General features: G+C 41.4%; 1 protein-coding gene across 1 annotated transcript in view; it reads right to left on the bottom strand.

Annotated features, from left to right (window-relative positions):
* The window catches only part of LOC125905623 (endoplasmic reticulum metallopeptidase 1), a 40106-nt gene extending 21151 nt beyond the window's left edge, over window positions 1-18955 (bottom strand). Inside the window, exons 1-8 of the mRNA XM_049603730.1 lie at window positions 18634-18955; window positions 14464-14768; window positions 11821-11948; window positions 11524-11629; window positions 10872-11018; window positions 9618-9710; window positions 5918-6130; window positions 5476-5696 (exon numbers count right to left, since the gene is read on the bottom strand). Of these exons, the coding sequence (XP_049459687.1) occupies window positions 5476-5696; window positions 5918-6130; window positions 9618-9710; window positions 10872-11018; window positions 11524-11629; window positions 11821-11948; window positions 14464-14768; window positions 18634-18908 (1488 nt within the window). The 5' untranslated portion in view covers window positions 18909-18955. The remainder of the gene's footprint in view (window positions 1-5475; window positions 5697-5917; window positions 6131-9617; window positions 9711-10871; window positions 11019-11523; window positions 11630-11820; window positions 11949-14463; window positions 14769-18633) is intronic.
* Window positions 18956-22802: the final 3847 nt, after the last annotated feature.

The raw sequence follows: 22802 nt of genomic DNA on the forward strand, positions 1-22802 counted from the left end.
TGTTTAGCTGCAGGCATTGAAGGGAAACGAAGACAGGTGAATTCAGAAGGTGTTAAGGATAGGAGTTTAGTAATTCAGTTTGTCCGTGAGGGAGAGAAATACAGAAGGGATAAGTTAGTGAGGAGGCAAAGGTGTGGCTGCCTAGAAGGTGCTTGTGATTGGGAAATGCAAGTAGATTTAGGGGGAAAGCTTGTTGTTCCTCAGGAAATAGTCTGTACCAGGCAGAGGCCTGACTTAGTGTTGTGGTCAGTGAGTCAACAGATAGTTTATTTCATCGAGCTGACAGTTCCTTGGGAAGACTCAGTGGAAGAAGCATATGAAAGAAAAAAGCTTAGATATGCAGACTTAGGAGCAGAAGCTGAGCAGCGAGGATGGAAGACTAGGATTTGTCCAGTGGAAGTGGGGTGTAGGGGATTCATAGCAAGATCAACTGTCTCACTCCTGGGGAACTCGAGTGCGGGACAGAGTTTGAGGAAGACAGTGAGGGAAATGTCAGATGAAGCAATTAAATGCAGCCAGTTTATCTATTACAGAAGAAATAATGTCAGCTGGGGCCAGCCGGGGGAACTACTAAGCAGGGCACATAACTCCTTGAGATCAGGTGGAGAGATCCACTTCCTGTCAGGAGAAATCCAGGAAGAGGAAGTATTTAAGTGTGGGAGTGGCCTATTGGAATCCATTTTGTTTGAGGCCATGCGGCAAGGTGAGTGTGCTTGCTGATCCTGTAAGTCCAGTTAGCTCCTTTAACTTTAGCTTATATTGTAGTTATGCTATGTAGTGTGTGAAATAGAGTATGGTGAATGTGACAGGAAAGCTAGTATCAGCATTGCTTCTGCCTGGAGCTCGCATGTATGGAGCCTGGGTTTGGTTGAAGATGGCAGTGCTGTTTGGGCTGAGAAAGCCATGTGTATGTAAGGAGGAAATCCAGGAAGAGGAAGGTTATTTAAGTGTGGGAGTGGCCTATCTGAATCCATTTTGTTTGAGACCATGCTGCAAAGTGAGTGTGTTTGCTGATCCTGTGAGTTCATTTATCTCCTTTAACTTTAGCTTACATTGTAGTTATGCTATGTAGCGTGTGAAATAGAGTATGGTGAATGTGCTAGTAAAGGTAGTATCAGCATTGCTTCTGCCTGGAGCTCGCATAAACGGAGCCTGGGTTTGGTTGAAGGTGGCAGTGCTGTTCTGTTTGGGCTGAGATCACTGTCTAGCCTCCTGGAGGTGTCATTGTTGTGAGGGCTCGTCTTGGGAGGTAGACTGTACAGCCTAACCCGCGGGGAGTGTGATAGCCTAACAAGGCTTCCCTCCTGGGTCTACCTCCTCTGTGGTAATATAGGTAAGGTAAAGGAGGTTGTTCGGTTAGTGTGGGGAGCAGTGAGACCTGGAATTATTGGAGTGTCTCTGGGACGCCAGAGATCACTGTCTAGCCTCCTGGAGGTGTCGTGGGACCAACTAGACGAAACACCGGTGAAAGGAGGTTCCCACCCGATGACCCCAAAGACATGTTAGTTATCACTGCTCATTGGTCTGTATAGTTAAGCCTTGCCATAATAGTTTGTCGTAGGGCTTAGGAGGTTATTCACTGAGTGCTGATCCTTCTTATTTATTTATTTATTTATTTATTTATTTATTTTTTTTTTAGAGCACAAACTTCTTGTGTTTATTTGAATTCAGAACTAGCCCAGCTAGTGACTGCTGTGAACAGGGCAGCTGACAACAAGGGAAAGACCATGTGACCGCTTGGAAAGACAGCTGACAGGAGGGAAAAGACCCCAATGGTGCTGGCATGGGTTAGCAACCCATGGTAGCAGTGGTGAGGCCTAGCAGCCTTACTACAACCAAAAATTAGCTACAGCCAACTTAGGAAAAATACCCCAAGAGTCAGCGAGAGCAGGGGTGGAAGATGACTCACAGGTGGATTACACGGTAACAGACATTGGACGGACACGACTATGACTTGGATCTGTGACTCAGTGAAGGATAGGCACGGACCTATCCACCAGTGCTAGAATTAGCAGCAGTCAGGGCAAGGTGAGCGCATCTGTAGAGGATAAAAGTAGCACAGTTGAGAACAAGATGCTTCAGGTTTGTCCTTGCGGCTGGCAGAAAGTAACATCAGTGAGAGGCCTCAGAACTCATCAGGGAAAGAAGAAGTGTGTGGCAAAGAAAGGGCAGAGTAGATTGATCAGTACTTCCTAAGAAGTCAGTCGAGTCAGTCGGATGAAGTCCAGCGGCAGGTAGAAAACCACAGTTCGCAGGATATCAGTAACGCTGCCACTGAGGAGGAGGGGGTAGTAAGAGAAGATGCAGGTGACACTGAGGCCAGTATGCTAGCCAGAGAGAGAACCATGGAGCAAAAGGTTAGAGTTAGATGGCCTAGAGCAAATGACAGTAAAGAATGGGAGATAGTTAATAGAGATTTGTCAGTAATCTTGAGTAGGCTTAGAGGAAATGCAATGGAAAGGTTAGAAAAGATGGGAGATATAATGTATTCATATGGTGTAGAGAGGTTTGGGGTGCATGAGAGAAAGAGGAGTGAGAGGGTACAGTCAGGTAAGTCTAGGCGGCAGAGAGAAATAGAGAAGTTAGTCAAGGAAAGGAGACAGTTAAGAAAGCAGTGGAAAAAGGCTACAGAAGAAGAAAGGGAGGGAATTAAGGTGTTGCAAGAGGAGTTGAGAAGCAGGCTAGCAGTTCTTAGAAGGGCAGAGCATCTCAGGAAAAAGAGGAGGAAGAAGGAATATGCTAGGACAGGTTTTTTCAGGGACCCTTTTAAGTTTGTTAAAGGATTGTTCAGCCAGGAAAAGGGAGGGCAGCTTAAAGCAGAAAGGCTAGAGTTGAAGAATATTTGAGAAACACATATTCAGATTTGGAGAAGAATAGGATAGTAGGTTTCCACCAGATATCCCTCCATTAGGAGGTATAGAGCATGAGATGGATGTCAGGCCACCTAGGTGGAAGGAAGTTCAGGAGGTGGTCAGGCGTGCAAAGGCTTCTTCGGCCCCAGGGCCTAATGGAGTCCCCTACCGGGTTTATAAAAGTGCGCCTGATACCCTTAAATTTTTGTGGAAACAGCTAAGAATAGTTTGGGAAAAACAAATTATACCAAGAGCATGGCGTAGGGCAGGGGGTGTCCTCATTCCTAAGGAGAAGGAGTCTGTGGACCTTAGCCAGTTCCGGATGATTTCTCTCTTGAATGTGGAGGGGAAGATTTTCTTTAGTGTAGTAGCGCAGAGACTAGCTAGTTACTTAGAAAGGAATAGTCCAGTTAGCTCCTTTAACTTTAGCTTATATTGTAGTTATGCTATGTAGTGTGTGAAATAGAGTATGGTGAATGTGACAGGAAAGCTAGTATCAGCATTGCTTCTGCCTGGAGCTCGCATGTATGGAGCCTGGGTTTGGTTGAAGATGGCAGTGCTGTTTGGGCTGAGAAAGCCATGTGTATGTAAGGAGGAAATCCAGGAAGAGGAAGGTTATTTAAGTGTGGGAGTGGCCTATCTGAATCCATTTTGTTTGAGACCATGCTGCAAAGTGAGTGTGTTTGCTGATCCTGTGAGTTCATTTATCTCCTTTAACTTTAGCTTACATTGTAGTTATGCTATGTAGCGTGTGAAATAGAGTATGGTGAATGTGCTAGTAAAGGTAGTATCAGCATTGCTTCTGCCTGGAGCTCGCATAAACGGAGCCTGGGTTTGGTTGAAGGTGGCAGTGCTGTTCTGTTTGGGCTGAGATCACTGTCTAGCCTCCTGGAGGTGTCATTGTTGTGAGGGCTCGTCTTGGGGAGGTAGACTGTACAGCCTAACCCGGCGGGGGAGTGTGATAGCCTAACAAGGCTTCCCTCCCTGGGTCTACCTCCTCTGTGGTAATATAGGTAAGGTAAAGGAGGTTGTTCGGTTAGTGTGGGGAGCAGTGAGACCTGGCATTAGGGGAGTGTCTCTGGGACGCCAGAGATCACTGTCTAGCCTCCTGGAGGTGTCGTGGGACCAACTAGACGAAACACCGGTGAAAGGAGGTTCCCACCCGATGACCCCAAAGACATGTTAGTTATCACTGCTCATTGGTCTGTATAGTTAAGCCTTGCCATAATAGTTTGTCGTAGGGCTTAGGAGGTTATTCACTGAGTGCTGATCCCTTCTTATTTATTTATTTATTTACTTATTTATTTATTTTTTTTTTTTTTAGAGCACAAACTTCTTGTGTTTATTTGAACCCTATTCAACTTTGAAGTTAATTGGCGCATGTTATTTGTACTGAGGATTCAGTGAAGGCTGACCAGGGGTACTCAGAGACATCATCTAAAATATTAGAAATTTCTGATCTTGCAGTTCAAACTAAACAAAAAAACAAACAATCCCTACTATAAAACACAGGTGTAAAACCATCAAGTAGATGGTGACTTCAAATGATTCATATCTGAAATACCCACATCTATCACCTTTGCTGCTCTGTGTATTAAAATAATTTCATTTTATAATGCATGGTTATATTCTCGATCGTTTACTGTTGCATGTACATAAAATATCTGCTCTTAAAGTTAAAGTCCAATGTCAAAGAAAAAGTTAAACGTTTGGGGGAATAGGATTACTTGCTTTCTTGCCAGGAATTAGATGAGGAGATTGAAACGATTCTCATTTCTGTCTCTTCAATATGAAGCTGGAGCCAGGAGGCAGTTAGCTTAGCTTAGCTTAGCATAAAGACTGGAAGCGGCAGCAGCTCCTTAAGGGATGGTGGAAGGTGGATTTTTTTAGGGGGAAACAGACTAGCTGTGAGAAAGAAAATAAATGTATTTAGCAAAATGTCTAACCACCAGTGGTAGGAGGCCTAGGGGTGCTGGAGGGATTATAACACTTATCTGGCCTGGGAATGCCTCGAGACCCCCAAGAGGAGCTGGAAAGTGTTGCTGAGAAGAGGGATGTCTGGACTACCTGATTCAGCCAGCTGCCCCTGTGACCTGGCCCTGGATACGCAGACAAAAACGGATGAATGGATGGATGAAAAATGTCGAACTATACTCTTTAAAGGGCCTCAATGCGAAATTCATTAAGTACCAGTTGTCTGGACTTGGTTCTCTATATGGAGGTGGCTGAGCCAGCTGCTAGCAGTTAACAGTGCTAATTACATTACAGCGCTACACAACGGCAACAGTCCTGACAGAGCTAACACTGTTAACCAGGGGGGAATAGGAGGATGGAAAATTCTGCAATGACGCTGTCCTGGTATCAGCACCTGCTGTATGAGCGCAGTGTAAAGTGGTGGTGATGAGCTAGCCAGTGGGATACATTCATGAACTAGCATGCACACAGACCCCGATCAGCTTACCACAACAAACCACAGAGAAGCTTGGATCACAACACTCACAGAGGTAGCTTGAGATTTTTTTCTGCTCAGGACACCATTACTCAACTATACCTTTACAAAGCAAACAGTGGTTTAAGGCTGTGAATGTCACATACAGCACCTTTAAAGGAATTCTCCACTTACTCCATAGTACACGTTCTTGGCCAGCGTGTGAACGAGGATCATCTTTCCCGTGGCAGCAGCACCATACAGGCAGATGGAAGCGTAGAAGTGGTTGTACCAAAACATGGAGCGGCCCAGCAGAGTGACAAGCAGAGCGACAATCAGCACTGACAGCAGGGTGATGAACCAGCTCAGGACTGCTACGCCTGTCGCACAGGCCAGTTCTCGAACATAGCGTCCACCTGAGAGAGATGAATGAAGTAAATGAAAACCAAACATACAAGTCATCCAAATCTTCTAAAGAAAAATGACAAAACATTTGGAAAACTGGGATTGGACAATTCTTTTTCTACAGTTTGCAAGAAAAACACTTGAATAAGCCAAAAAATGGAAAACATGCAACACACACATCCAGCACAGGAAATGGCATAACACGCCTAGACAATAGGGAATGGCAACCTACCTCCATTGCCTGGCAGTGAGGCTTTCTTTGCCAGATAGAGGAAGGTGGCTGTGGCTACCATGTAGTTGAGGATGGTGCCAACGCGGGCTGGGTAAGCCACCACAACCACACCCAGCAGGTCAAAAAACACCATATTGCCATGACGATACTCTGAGGAATCGGCTAACTTCTCTGACGTCACCAGGTACCTCAGGACTGCCAGGATGTTGTCGCCTGAAAACAGGAAGAGAGTTTCAAGGTGAAGAGGTTCAAAGCTGAAATGTAACACATTAAAGCTCTGTTGCATTTAGCTGCATTGTTTCCTGCAGTACAGAGCAGGAGTACACCAGCTGGACAGACAGACAGTACAGACAGGACATTCTAACTTAAAACCCAAACTGGATAGGACACAATAGGAATTCATGGAAAGGGAAAAACTGGGGAGTAAATATTGAGCTTCCTCTATTGTGGTTTTTGGTTTCCACCATTTGTACAGCTATCCCGACAATCAGGGGGAGGAAATGGTTAATATGACTGAATATGAAAGTGATAACCTCACTGTAAAAGGCTTGATCTTATAGAGCTGACACATCATATGCAGTGGACACAGTTTATTGATGACTCAGTATAACCCTCTGTCCAGCAGGGACAGGCTACACCGAGGTAGTGGCCTTTTTCTTCCTGCACAACCACATATAGACAGTGTTTGCTGCAGTAAAAAGACATGAACAGACATTGCCAGACATTGATTTGGATGACATGTGTCTACATGAACAGTAATCAATATACTAGTAAAATGAAGGTGTGTTACTGTGTACTGAGCCTTACAATCTCTGCTTTAATCCACAGATACTTTACCAACTAGAGATGCACCAAGTTATCGTTCGAACATTAGTGATCGGCTGGTATTCTCCTTGCTGACTGCCATCAGCCAATAAGCAAATAAGATGACATTCACAAATGGCAGTGGCCAGTGTTTATCTATTACGTCACATCCATTTTGCACCAGCTAAATGTTGTTTTGGCTATTTGCGGAAGGACTTGGACAACCCTAATTCGAAGAAGAAGCAACTGGCTGGATGTGAATTTGCATTTCCTGGTATAACGAAACCTTTACCTTGCCACTGATTGGCTTACCCTAACGTTCTTAACCTGACCCCAATTAATCTCACCGGTCTCGCCTAAATCTAACCAACCCAAGCAACAAAGGCAACAGGTAATAGCCAATCAGAGGGAGAGTAGAGCAGGTCATGCCTTCATTATCCTAGGCAAAGCAAATTTGCTGACTGGACAAGTTTCTGGTATGACATAAGAGCGAAACAGGTCCTGTGCAAACCTGTGGCTCCTTAACAAATAGAAGTGAAAGCAAATATCAGCCACGTGGGAGCAGGTATTACAGAAAGAAAGATCAGCGACATGTTGTTTGCATAGTTCCCATTTCCAGAAAAGCGACCACTCTCGGATATTGGAGGAATAATCACCTCTTTTTTCTAGTACTGGCACAAATGGCACAGACATACCCATGTGCTCCATGCACCAGCACAGATAGAGAGCAACTGTTCAGCTCTGTGTCTCACATCTTAGAGGCAAAGAGAAGCAGATTAAGCTGCAACAAGGCAGAGATGCTTAAGGTATTTTTAGTACTTGTAGTTAGTATAGGTATATAGGTAGTTGTATAGCAGGCTAAAAAGGCATCTGAGGCTGTCATTTCCTGTGACAGATGACTATATTAAAGGCTGTTTCATAAATCTGTACAGCTGAAATTTTGCTCAGTCAAAGATAATGAAGGACTGAATGACTTTAAAACAGTTTAGTTATTTTTATAGTGAAGATGTCTGTGTTTCTCTGGCACAAAAAGGGAATAAATAACACCAAAAACAAAATAATGAACGACAAAAAACGTCTGTGATGGCATCGGCTATGAGCCAAATTGTTAAGTTAAACACCAACATCAATACTAATCCAGAATTTCATAGTCGGTGCATCCCTATTACCAACTATATTTACATTCATTTCAAACATAACATGTATTTTATTGATAATTACACTATATAAACTGTTATTAAAGATGTACAGAAGACATCAGACTGTAAATCATACACTGCTCTAACAAACAGCTTTATGGTCTTGCACATACAACACTAAACTCTCCCACACACACCTCTAACACCCTCGTACATGTACAATAACACTCGGCATCCAGCTCTCCTTCTATTCTCTAAAACAAACAACTATACTTTTATTATTTCCCATGACAGGATATGTGCAAGACGAAGCACAATTTCACTCACTCACACACACACACACACACACACACACACACACACAGCCGACTGTTTCAGATACACTACACTTCCATGTTTAATGGTGTGTGTGAGAGAGTATGATGTGGGTGAGCAAATATGATTTTATGCCCCAAGCAGTAGAGTGCCAATGAGTATAGCGGTGTATGTGTGTGAGAGGGCAAGTCTGATTTATGGCCTAAATGTTCCTCTCATAGTTATACAACAGCTGTACACCAGTATACGGGACACGTAGAGGACTACACACGGAATTGGCTAAAATCATGATGTTGAATGTAGATGAAAAATTTGGCGACGTGAAGGATCAGAGAGAGGTCGCTGTTTGGGTTACTACTGCCCGAGGCCGAGTTTCTTTTATCTGTGTTGCCCTATGTACTGCTGCCTGCATGTCTGCACAGTTAACGGCACACACATACACAAACACACACACACACACACACTAGACAAAGCTTCATTGTTCTTCCGCCTGGTAGGCTCACTGTGGCCTTAAAGTGTAAACAACTGAGTGTACAACATCTAGTTGTTCATGTTGGGTTCACTGCTTAGCTACATGATTCTGCTTTGTGATTTACCCACGGCTTTAATTTCTGATTTCAACAAGAAATTACATTTTATTTCACAGTAACATTTACAACAGTTAGATTGCCGTGCTCTTGTTCATATATCGCCACAATAGCTTTAAAAATAGATCCAGCTTTGGAACAAAAGTGAATCTACACTAGAGCAATGCTAGCCTTGAACCTTTCCCACTTATTGAAAAGCAGAGCTGTGAAAAAAGAGATATGAATGAGGCGGGTAAGGCCAAAAAACCTGCTGTGTTCATCAGAGGCATCAACAGAGCAGAGCTACTGGTGTATCTCCCTCCTCCGTTGCCCCTGTGCTGTACCTACTCTCCACTATACAAAACTGTTCTTCATCCTTCTCTACAGACTAAAAATACCTTCTACCTACCTCTGAAATTTCACTTTCTCTCTCTAATAATTCATGCCTTTCACGGTTAGTTACTGTACACAGAATGAGAGGAGGGAGATGTCCAGTAGCTGCTGAGGGAGAGAGGAAAGATGCCAACTGTCTCAGGTTTTTAGTGCTGACTGACTAGATTCTCTGCTAAGTAAAGCAAAAATAATTCAGCAACACAGATGCACGAGGTAAATGAGGGCAAGTGCAACAGTAAAAGTCTGTAGCTGCAATGTATATATACGTGAATGCATTTCTTAGTTCTCGGGGAAATAATGAGATCAGCTGAGTGCACCAGTCTAATGCTGCAGTGACCGCTCTCTCCTTGACAATCGGACACACCCACCCACTAACAAACACTCAATCTATTTGCAATGAGTGTCAAATAAAAGCATAAGGTGACACCTATTTAAGTCTGGCACACGTAGGGATACGTAGGTGTATGTGTGTGTGCTGCGTACCGGCTCTCTGTATCGAGTCTGTCAGGATCCTGTCAGCAGTGTCGTACTTAGTATGATAGATGAAACCATTTTCAATGAAAGCCAAGTCAATGCCTGTAAAAATGAAGTACAAACATACACAGAATAAGATATAAAACATGGAATATGGAGGGCGAAAAAGACAAAAAATAAAAGCATCTCTGCTTTGTACCAGATTATCATTTTTCACTGTGACAAAGAAAGGCTCTAAACTTCCATTACTAATTTCTATAATGTACTCAATGTGTTTAAACAAGCTAAATGTAGGACCTTTTAAGACATTTTTAATACCACTTAAACCACCAAAATTTGGGAACAAACTTGCGATGGAGAGACACACCAAAACTGAAAAATATTCTCCGTATAAGAAAATAAATTGATGCCAGTTTAAAATTATCAGTAAGGCAAGGCACTGATGATACGCTATGTCAGTGGTTCCCAACTGGCTGGTCAAGGTCCAAAAGTGGGTCACAGGTCCATTCTGAATGGACTGCAAGTGATTCATATCAAGTCTGTAAAAAACACACTTTATTTTTAAGTACGGTGAATTTCCGCCACAGAGCTTTTGTTGCTTCCTGCTGTAGAGTGAGTGACCAACGGACAGCTAATTAACAGACACAAACCAGCTCGACCACATGGCCTAACACAAGTGTGACACTGAATATATCAAACTGTGTGGACCTTGAACTAATGACTGAGGAGAAATCTGGACCAAGTGGCTGGACCAGTTGGGAACCACTGCTCTATGTGCTTATGGCTCGGCATGGGCAATTACACTGCCCTGGCCCCGTTGTCCCAAGTTTGAAACACCTTTGACATACAGTGCAGCTTACTTAGTGGGCATTTCCAGGCCCAAGTTTTAATCACCACGGGTAATCATTATTCTAAGATCATTTATCATTAAACTTCAATTTTCGCATTTCCTCAAACTAACCAGCAGTCGAACTAGCAAGGCCTCAGATAACGCAGTGGGTCTGCATCGTTAAACTAAGTACAAAAAGGGGGCAAAAACATGAGCTTTGCACACATGCAGGTGTTACGTCGAAGTCTATTCCCTTATTGAACAGTGTTTCCCTCCAGTTAACATGGTGTTTCCCAAAACGCCAACAAAGGAAGTTCACACGATGACATGAATCAAAACAATTTAGGACCCATCCAATCTGAATTTAAGACAATATAAGGCCTTTTATTGGTAAATATGTATTTCAAGACATTTTAAGACTTTGTCTGCATTACCTGGAATGTTACCAAAGTCCCTGTAGATGCGAAAGTCAGTGTCAGAGGGGATGATGCCACTCTGGAAGACCTCCTGGCCGACCACAGAGGCAAAGGGGTGTTTCGCTGCGTGAACGTAGGCCTGGACCAGCCACGGGTTCTCTGGACCTTTTGGGAAAAGAAAGAAAAGGTCTCTGGGATATTTTAGATAATGGACAGTTATCTCACTCTCCTAGGTTCTGGCAAAAAGAACAATCATTGTGTAAAAGAAGGTTTTACTATGAGAGTACTATAACTCTTCATCCTGCTGTCTTAACTACTTCCTCTTCGTGGTTTTAGTGATGTAGGCATTGAAGCTTGTTTAATGTATAGAGTACGTGCATCAGATAGTGTCTAAAATATAAATATAATATTACAGGCACCTCAGAAATCATAATCAGGCTGCTGGTAATCCATATAGATACAGAATAGTAGCAGCATGCCAGAATGCAAATGATTTGAACAAGGTCGTTTAATGTACACTGCAACATTGTCTCAACGTCAGACAGTAGATCTCTGTAACAGCAAAAATGGCATTGGCACAAATGCAAAAAACATGCAAAACAAACACAGAGAACTCCTAAGAATAGAATATGCTAATAAACAAACTGGAAAAGTTCGTTTGGTACAGTACCTGTCTGAAAAACAACTTCCTTGCCCCCAACACCTGCAGCCTCCAAGTTAATGAAAGCCCGCACCTGCTTGGCCCACGGATGCTGAGTAATGAAACCGTGACTGGCCTGATGGAGAAAAGCAACAAAAAAACAGAGCAAAGAGTTAGTGAGAGAGAAAATAAGAATGTAGCAGAAGAAATAAGACAAACAAAAAAAGACGGCACTTTTTTTCATATTAAATGACAACCCAAAGTGGTGACGACAGGCTTGTCTGACTTTCAAAGTGTAAAGCATGTGTTCTTGTCACTTCATTTCACCTGAAGGATATTTTCTTCTGCCCCATTAAAGAGGAAGATAACTCCATGATGAAGAGGAGTAGACTGGTTGGCCAGAGAATGGAGGACTTCCAGCATCACTGCACAGCTCACTGCATCATCACTGGCACCTAAGACAAGGAAACCAATGTATGTGTGTCAAAAAAGTACTAAAAGAAAACCTGCTCCTACCTGCTTTTCACATTTGAATCAGGCAACAGAAGCTCAGCTTCGCCTGGCATTTACACACAAAGACATGCGATCGTTCACCCAGATCACCTGCCTGTCCCGACACAGTGGCTCAGTTTGAGATTAGAACACATGCAGGAGACAGAGCCGATAACATTGATGTACATCAGACTAACACAAACACATGAGAATGAAGGGTGTAGGCTCTGAGTGCAAACATGTGAAGAATGCGCCTAGCTGGTAAAAAAAACAAGCTCCCACTGCTTTGGTGAACACAAAGGAAAAAGGGTAATAGCAAGAAGAAAAGAACACGTGAACAGGGCATGTGATGCAGAAAGATTAGACAGGTTAGTGGTAAGGGACACAGTTTACTGGGAATAAATGCCCAAAGATCAGAGAGTAAAACTGAGACATCATGTGCTGCAGCTTTCTGTCTTGAATGAGTTCACGAGGTGGGGGTGGGAGTCTGTTCGCTGTCTGTCTGGGTACCATTCATGCTCCTGTCGCCGCCACTTATATCAGCTACATATTAATCCTTGTCCCCGAAAAGCTCTGTGAGAGTTAAAAAGATGGTGGGTACAAATCAAACCTCAATGGTTCACCTGTGCACCAGAAATAAAGTAATCATAACTACTCTGACTTCTATCATCAGTGTGCTGTGCTGACCATATTTACATGCATTAAACATGTGGACAAAAATATGTGCAAGACACAGAGCTATCCTTTTAGTCTTTCTTTTTTTCCCCTTTATTATTTTTAGCATGAAAAAGTGTTTAGAATTCCCTGGAATCAAAGGCTTGGCAGGCAGCAGTGGATGTGAATGTGTATCTTCCTGGTCCACACCTCTTGGCTGAATTTCCTTTTGCTGGTGAGGCTGTGTGTGCACGTTTGTGTGTATGTGTGCGTTTTAAGTGGGAAAATATGTCCCTCAAAAGGCTCGAGGGTGTGGAGCAAAGCAGTGAAAATTTCTGATTTAACTAAAAGACGAAGAAATTAAGACCGTGTTATCTATTGTCAACAAACACTGTTATTACCGTGCCGTCTAGATATGATTCCCTTTGGCATCAGAATTTTCTGGATTGGCTACATTTCACAGTTTGGTCCACATGACTACAGTGCACAGATGGGGGTATTGTCATCATAAAACACATGAGGACGTGCATGATGAAAAACACATGGCTTGTGCACACTGTGACAGGAAAAATGCAGGTTTGTCATGGAGTCCATGACACAGAGATGCTTAAAGCTGTATGCTCATATCAGCATGCTAACAATGGCGAGGCTAGCATGTTGATATTCAGCAGGTATAATGTTAAACATATTCACCATCTTGGTTTTAGTGTGTTAGCATTTGCTAATTAGCACTAAACTCAGGGTACAGCTGAAGGTGATGGGAATGTCATTAGTTTGCAGGTGTTTAGTTTGGTGGTGCACCGATCAGACTTCTTCAGTTCTAATATCAATACCTAGGCTTTGGTTATCAGCCAAAACCAGGTACCAATCCAATACCAAATGGACTGCCTGGAAAATGGACTGTAGGTGTATAGTACCTTTCTAGTCTTCCAACCACTCAAAGCGCTATTACACTACATCACATTCATCCATTCACACACACATTCACACAGTGGTAGCAGAGGATACCAAACATGGTGCCCCCTGCTACTCAGTAACCATTTACATGCTCTTGCACACTGAATTTAAATGCCCATATAAAATAATAGAGCAGCTGAAAATGCAAACATAGAATTGAATTGAATAGACTGGCCCAACTATCACCAATACCAGCTATCTGAGTCACTATCAGCCCGATATCCTGTATCAAGATTGTATCAATGGACCCCAAATCAAAGTATGTCTCAAAATTTTGATTTGATGATAGCCCTAGATTAAAAGTGAAGGGATCAGAGTTTGAAGTGCATTTTCTGGGAACCACAAATGAGAACCTCATAGTGGTGCTACAGTAAAAGTCAGGGAATCAACAAAGTCAGTGTGCTTTATCCTGAATGTCTGTACAAAATTTCAAGGTAATTTCTATAGCTGTTGAGGTATTTCAGTTTGTACCGAAGTGGTGGACCGACAGGCTGACACCGCTACAGTCATTATGCCATGCAAATGCCATACAAAAAAACAAAGGAATTTTCTGGAAAGTGCTCTTTAGATGAGTCACAGGACAGGACACAGCGGTTAAACCCAAAATGAGACACAACAGCAGAAGATAGCACTAAAGAGTTGCAACAGCAGATTTGAGAAGTTATAGGAGATTGATGTTTGACAGCCCTTTTCTTTCGGGTAATTTAAGTTTGGCAGGTGTGTGAATGCTTTCTGCATGTGCCTACATGCAAACTGAGTGCTGAACCTGTTTGTCTAAAGCTCAATATTCATCGGTGTCAGTGCCTTCTGTCAGAGCTCACCTACAGTAGGCAGAATTCCTCAAGAGAAGGAGGAAAGTTTTTGTACCTGGACTGTTAGCCACTGTGTCAAAGTGGCAATTGGCTAGCATGAGATGCTGCGTCCCACCCTTAGGCTCCAGCCTGACAGCAATGTTGGTGACACGGTCATAGAAGCTGGTGAAGCCTCCAAGAAAGTCAATGGAGAAAGTGCCAGTGGGACGCTGCACATCCACCGTGAGCTGATGGGGACCCGCTGCGGTCTCTGCCCGGATGCTCTCAATCTGCTCCAACAAGTAGCTGACTGTCAGGACTTCATTCTCCTGGCTGCCCACTGGCCGAGGGCCAACGCTGGTGATCTGCTCCAAGTGCCGTCTAGATCATGAGGTAAGAGTGAGAACAGGGAGAGAGAACATTGGGATGCTGTTAAACATTGATGGGGTGGAAAACCAAGCCTACTTGTTCCATCACAGCAGTGCAGCATCTTATTAATGTCCTGCTCTTCAATGTTACTATTGTTACAGACAGTGAATCATTGTACATATGTATGGACGGATGGCTGAATGAGGTCACAGTCCATAGCTTTGATTTATAACTACCTTGAGGTTTCAAAACTTAAACGAGGTTACATACATTTCCTGATGGCGTGGGTGTTTTTTGCTGACAGACACAGTTTGCTCATGTGAGTTTGTGAGAGAAACACCTCTTCTAAATTTTATAGATGCACTACTCAGGAGAGAGAACATACTTAAGTGCAACAATCGCTGATACTTCTGCTTGCTGACAGTTAAATGACGAAATGAAACCAGGTTCAAGTTCAGATATCTCTACAGACTCGCATCTTTCTTTTTCACTTATGTCAGACAATGAAAGCTGTGCTGGATGTGATAACTGTGAGCACTTTAGCCAAAATACTGTTGTATACTCTAAATAAGGTTTTCTACAGGTTAGCAATGCCACTACATACAACACAGACTGATATTAGAGTTTTATTGGTGACTTCAAGACAGTATACGTAACGCTGGATATGGAGGAACTTCTGCTCTGATCCTGTCAACTAGAGCTGAAACAAACAGTTGCTTAATCCATTGGGCAATCAACGGAGGATAAACTGGAAAGAATTTTTGTAATCGATAAATCATGATCAATAAAGTCATATTTCAAGCAAAAATGACAGCCAATGTTGTGATTCCAGCTTCTCAAATATGACGATTTGCATCCTTTCAAGTAAATTGTGATCATGTTTATGCCTCTGCGGCAGTGATAGCTGTGGCCAAAGGCATTATGTTTTCAGGTTGTGTGTATGTGTGTCTGTCAGCCGGTCTCAGTCCCTATCACAAGAAAGGGATTTCTTTAAATTTGGCACAAATATTCACTTGGACTCAACGATGAACTGATTAGATTATGGCTGTCAAAGGTCGAGGTCACTAGTACGCCATCCGTCTCATTCTCATGAACATAATAACTCAAAATCACCCTAAGGGAATTTTTTCGTCCGCTTGGACTCAACAATGAACTGCTTAGATTAAAACTAAAACTAATTTCAGTGGTAAAATGTCACAGTGACCTCACAGGGCCATAACTCAAGAAATCATAGGCTAATAATGACAAAAATTCACACAAATGTCTAAAAGAAGTTATGATATTTTCTGTCCAAAGAGGTCATTTCCGGCCATTATTCAGTGTCATAACTCAGGGACAGACGGGGAGACATTTGGTCAAATACTGAATTGGTGACACTAATCTCGGGTGTCTTGAAACTGTGCTGACTGTACAGATCTTCTGTGCTGCCGGGTTGAAGATGTGTGTAAAGCATACACGTTTTAGAGTTTGTTGTTTCTTTGCAGCACCTCCATATTTGAAGGAACATTGTCAACTGTCATGGCTACATATGAGTCTGGACAGACATTCTAGTTTTCACTATTTTCTAGACCAAACAATTACTCACTTCATTGAGAAAATAATCAGCAGATTAATAAATAATGGAAATAATTGTCATCTGCAGTCCTACACATTACATCAAAAGTTCAGGTTTTTTAAAAGAGAGTGGGACATCTTCACAAACACTGACTGGAGGTCTTGAAGTTGAGGGATTAGCAAACTGGGTGGCATCCCTCTTCGATATAATGAACTGAGAAGAGAGGATCTTTCCAAGATGAAAAAGATGACCCCACAAAAGACGGAACGAGAAATAAAATGACTTTTTTTCAGATTGTTTTAAAAACAATCACAGTCTGTCTTTGTTACAGTATGTTTTCTATGTCCTGAGTTTGGACCATTGCCCTGACCCGCTCAGGTTATAATATCCTATGTCTCTATAGAAGTCTGACCTGATCTTCCTTGTCTCTGCACAGACTCCCTCAGGAGATAGAAACAGGAAATTAAGCCAAGCAACCCATATGGTAAGAAAAAACAGATGCTTTTCCTCAACTTTTCTTTAAAGAAGCAGCTGCCGGTCGTGTTTGCTGCAGCTGTTCAAAAAAGGCCAATGTTACAGAAGCTCCACTGCCCACACCAGCAGAAGTGCTGCTGTGCTGGCTGATGCTCACAGTGGAGTCAACAATATAATGTCTGTCATCTAACCATGGTGGGTGAGGCTTTGTGTTGGTCTCATTACAAGCATCGATCAAATGCATCAAATGCTTATGTTTCCTTTGCTTTTCACAAGTCCTCCCTAATATGTAGCTTTGTTGTAGTGATTAAGTGGTACCAAATGACATTAAAGACATCTAAACTCTGGCTTTCATTTCATTTCTACAGCAGCGTCTGAGGCATTGTTTTATGCTCAGGCTCATAATTCAAACCTGGACTGGCAGGGCATGGACTCACAAAGCCATGATTGTGACCAAAGAAGCTCAGAGCCCTAATCAGTTCAATGCAGCATGCCTGACTCATTTATAGAGCAACCAGCCAAATGATGGCAAATCCCGTCGCCAAGCACTTTCAAGAGCTCAACCGCAGCCCTGCGGACCTCAGATTCAGCACCATAATCCCCATCTCTCCTCGCAGGGACTGGAAATCTGATAAAAGCTGTCACCCTGTGCTTTTTAATCTGAAAATGTTGCATCTTCTTAGAAAGAACAGGATGTATAATGGTTTCTATAATCACGCAGGCTGCATTGTATTATCTATTAATCTGCCTTATATGTGTTGGATTATTTTTTAATGTTCATATTCATGTTCTGTTAAATGTACGAGTGCCTAAAGTGATGCTTTGAAATTGCTCATTTTGTCTGAAAAGTCAGAAAAAACAAAGGCATTGGAGAGACAAATATGTGAAACAGAAAGACAAGTTTTTCCTCACCATTTGTGGAAGTAGTAATAAACGTGCACAACTGTTGATTTTCACAATAAATTCTGTATTGTCGCTCAAATATAACAGACTACTGCCCATAATCATAGGGCAGCAACTACTAATAATGTTCATTATCAATCAACCTGGTGATTATTTTTTTTTAAATGATTGTATAATCACTAAGAAGATAGTAAGATATGACCATTACGACTACCCAGAGCCCATATTGGCACCTTCACATTGCAAGATATTTAGATTACAATGATTTTAAACTGATAACAGCAGAAATTTCTCACAAATCTTTGGGATTTTTAGCTTGATATTAACCTGAACAACTAACTACATGTAGATGCAAGAGCTATGTGTACAGTGAGACTTTGATAAGCCTTTACGGTTTTGTTTTTATGCAATGACTCAAATAATTTATTGTCCTTTTCCTGTCTTTTTGATTTTGTTTATAACCCACTTCCTGTTTAATGTCTACCTACATTATCTACATTATGTAAGACACTTTGTATTTCCTTTGGGTGTGAAATCTGTCATAAAAATAAACTTGCCATGTTACGTTAACTGTCAAAACATCTATAACAGGTTTAAATTAAGTTTATGGAGTAATATTATTGTTATTGCATCTTGGGGTCATTATGCAAGCTTCATGCAGGAGACTTTGACTTGATGGAGGCTACATTATTTAAAGACCAGTGCTACATGCTGCTGCACCTCCTCTCTCCTGAGCTGAACTGGTGTTCAAAACACCTGTCCGCCCCACAGGTTACCTTGGAGGTAATAGGTGGAGGTGTAGGTGGAGGGGAGGGGACACCCGGTAGTGGTTTCTAGGCGGATCTGTTGCCAAACTAGAGGAAAGGTTAGCTGTGTCTCTGCTTCTTCGAGACCGTTAGCCAACATAGAAACAGCAAAGAGGTGAGTGCTAGGTACAAAACTCACCTTGCTCTCACTGCGTTGAAGTCGCCTGTTGGCTTTCCAATGACGAGCTGCTGTAACGACAAATGAACAAGTCCCCACAGCACCAAAATAAACACAGAGACCAGGGAAGCTGCCAGCCCTTCCCGCAGCAGATATAGGCTCACTTCGGGCTTCCTCTTCGGGTCACCATTGTAGCCGTTATCCCCGCACCGGACCCGGGAACCGTCGTTGTCCTGCGCTACATAATTCTGTGTCCCGAAGGGTTTTATTCTCCTGACAGTGGTGTCGCTCTCCATTTTTGAGCCAGCGGTATATCAGCTGCAAGCGTCGCTCTCAGGCGTCGCTTTTTTTTTTTTTTCCTCTGGACGACCGACGGATCGCGCTGAGGGACAAACTTGAGTGAGAGGGCGGGCGACTGAGGCGCTTGAAAAATGAAAAGCAGAGGAGAGATGATATTCCACACACTGGGATCTGGTTCTCCCACATGACATGAGCACAGAATAAAATTAAGTAGATAAGTAGCTGGCATTTGTCTTGTGACATTTTGACGGAATAGTTCGTCATAAAGGGAAATGTTCACTCTCTTGCTAACTATGCTAAATAACAAACTAGCCATCAGCTGTTTAGCTTAGTTTAGGGACTGTTCTTTACTTTCAGAGGAGGGGTTGTAACTGGGGTGACTTTGGTTTTTTTTTTAAATTTATTTATCATTATTATTATTATTATTATTATTATTATTATCATATGATTATTATTTATTTATCTATTTTATTTGACCCTCCCTACCTACCCTCACCGAAGCTACACATATTTTTCCTTGAGCCTCCCTTGGTGGTAGGCAGAAAATGCATGACCCTCCCTCCACCATGAAGTAGATACTGGATTTTTAAATTTTACCCTTTGACGTATTGAAGTCAAATTTTGATTGATTTGGGTTCGGTTGGTACGTGACGGTTCTAGATGTCAAATGAGACATTCAGTCTTGACCAACAAAAATAATACAAACAGGCTAATCCGTACAAGAGGGGGCGCACCAGTCCCAATCCACCATAAAACAATCAAAATAATAAAATAAAATTTGAATAAATTAACACATTAAAATTGACAGTGAAATAAATATATATTAAAAAAGGAATAAAAACAAAAATTGCCAGGGCAAGACAAAGCAAAAATCACACTCCCAGGCCCCCAAACCATACTAAATTATTATTTTTTAAAGTTAAGAGTTACATTTTGAAAATGAAATCCTAGAACTGAAAAAAGTCTTGGATGTTCACTCTTGTCATGCATGCTAGTTAGGTTTATTTTTGGCCAAATTTGAAATGAGACCTAGAATAAAGTGGGGAGTTCTGACAGAAGCATTTGTAGCACAAAATGTGAACTTCAGAAATGTGAAAATCCAAAAATTATTTCTGTTTTTACAGTTTCTGGCCATGATAAATGGTGTAACTTTGGCAATTAAAAAAAGTATGCCTGCAGGTTTTAAAAGAAAACGTGTTTGGAGGGCATATTTTCTTTAAAAATCGGTGTTAAAATAAATACAAAATACCACCATTTTAATTTGTATGCCCCTCTCCTAAGATAGAAATTAAAAGCATAACTACCTCCACAGTGCTTAATTATTTTGGGGGTTTTTTGACATGCCTCCCCCTTTTTGCACCACCCCCTCCCCCTTCATAAGTAACGAACAGTCCCTAACGGAAACGAAACCCACCTACTCGCACCCCCCAGCTCCAGGAAGTTACTGAGCACCTGCCCCACATGCCAAAGCAATAATCTGGAACATAACTCCTGTCATCCCACACCTCGTCATTTTTACTCTCCCTACCTTGTGTGGATCATTAAACAAGTAACATCTAACGTTAATTAGCGAGTTTTAGAGCTTCTGGTAGTAGGATTGTTTTTGCTTTGGGGCAAGCCGTCTTTGTCCCAAACTCAGCTGACTGGCTGCTAGCAAGTTTCATGTAAATGATAATAATGCAATAATATGCCGTACACTGGGAAAGACACTATTCTATCTGCATAAAAGTTTCTTGCGGAAAGGTACTTTGCAAATAATTCAGCTTATATTAATATGACTCGACACATCTGGGCTTTTCTGTTGGATTGCATTAGCCTACTTGTGAAGGGGGTTCATTGAGTTCATGTTAAAGGAACAGTGCAAAATTTCGGAAAACATTTGAGAGGATATAAATGAGAAGAGTACTACCAGTCTATTATTAAGCAGCGTTTAAAGTTGTAGCTGGTCTAGATATTTTCCTCTGAAAATGTGGTATAAGTACAAAGTTGCAGGGGATGGAAATATTCAAATATATCAAAATTATAACGGTACTTTGGTACATATTTATATTTAACCTCATTACATTTGATTTTTGGAGTTGGAGTTGAAGTTGACTCACTTAGGCCTATTCTTTAATTTCAAGTCTGCAATGTGGTGTTTAAATGTATGGTAATGCATTATATTGAAAGGTGTTTCAATTACTTTGTCCAAAAAAGTCGACCCTTTCTTTTATATTTGTAAAACAATATATATGAAATGTGCATTTAGTGGCCTTATATAAAGAACTAATGTCATAATGTAATTGGTTTGGATTTATGTTGTTGCTGGTTGAACTAAGATTATGACGTGATGTGATTTGACACTCGTGCGATGCAGTTTTCTGCTGCTTTGTCACCACCTTGTGGACGAAATGGGAAACGCAGACGAGAGGTACTGGCCTCACAATACACACTTTATTCATTACCAAGTGAACACTGACTTTTTTCATGTCACCATTTTGTATGTTTTAGAGTTCCAAGTAAAACTTTAAGTTTGTTACACCTCATTATCGTCCATTTATGTGAGTAGAGTTTGTGAAATATAAAAGATAGGGATTACAACCTGATAATTAAGTAAAATAGCAGCATCAAACAATAAATACTACATAAGTAACTATAGTTGTCAAATAAATGTAAAGGAATAACTATATTATTTAACACTGAAATATAATGGAGTATAAGCACAAGCCTAAATTGACAATAATTAAGTTTAGTAATGTACTCCACCACTGCAAAATACCAAAACACACAAGCTACACTGATAAATAAATAAACTAATTGCTTTTTTATGGGCTAAGTGTCCAAATGATACCGGGGGTAAATAAGCATATGGAAATCATTGGCCTTTAATGTCTTTGTTTTTCCTCTGTGCTCAGTACTTTTCCATTAGACGCCGTCATGTAAATAGCTGCTAGGCTAACAGCGGCTAACACAGCGTAACGGCTAAACTATTTGTTTTGCTAAAGGGAATAAGCGAGAAGAGCACGTAGTTTGTTTTGACATTAAAATTAATTGAATTATATACATAATAAACTTAGTTTAGCGATGGCACTCTAGTGTCTACTGTCTTTATTTTTTTTTATTTTTTTTACAAGTGCTCATAGGACCGAGCCAGTTAATTTTCTTTGGTGAAGTTACGATCTTTACAAGCATCTTCAGCGTTTAGCGTTTCTGGTTAGCGTTAGCTTGTTAGCAGAAATGTGAAGCTAGGTATAAGCTACCATGTCTTCCGCTTTCAAAATAAAAGTCATGGGTTTTATTTTAAATGGGAGCATAGGTTGCCAATTTTATAGGGATTTGCACTGTATTTTCATAGCATATAAAGCCAAATTAAACAGAGGGTCATTAGAGTTGAACCTAGCTTGGGTTGTTACTTCTTTGTAACATTATTTGTTAGGCAGACCAGAATAATGGCTAATAATGTAATAATATTATAGCATGCAGAGGGACCAAACCCAAGAACATCTGTCTCTATTGTATATTGCTCAAATGTGTGTAGATCTGCAGAAGTCCCACAAACATTAAGTGTACTGTCAATAGAAATCAGGACAAGTAAGAAAACACAAGGTTTGCTTTAGTATTTGCTTTAGGGAAGAAATTGTAGTTTTACAGATAATCTTAACTCAAGGTCCACTAACTACTATTTTGTGTCTTTCATCCTCATCTCAAGCCCTTAATGAAGACCATGAACTGCACTTAAAAGCTTGGAAAAAGCTAGTAAGTTTGATTATTTTGTCAAAACACTATGTGTCATTTCCAGATAAGCAACAGAGTAGTAATGCACACACACATACACATCACCTTACTGAATTGATATAATCACATACAACCACACAATCAATAATTTTGCTCTATAAGCATTGCAAGAATTT

Source organism: Epinephelus fuscoguttatus, linkage group LG18 (assembly GCF_011397635.1).
Source record: "Epinephelus fuscoguttatus linkage group LG18, E.fuscoguttatus.final_Chr_v1".
Taxonomy (NCBI): domain Eukaryota; kingdom Metazoa; phylum Chordata; class Actinopteri; order Perciformes; family Serranidae; genus Epinephelus; species Epinephelus fuscoguttatus.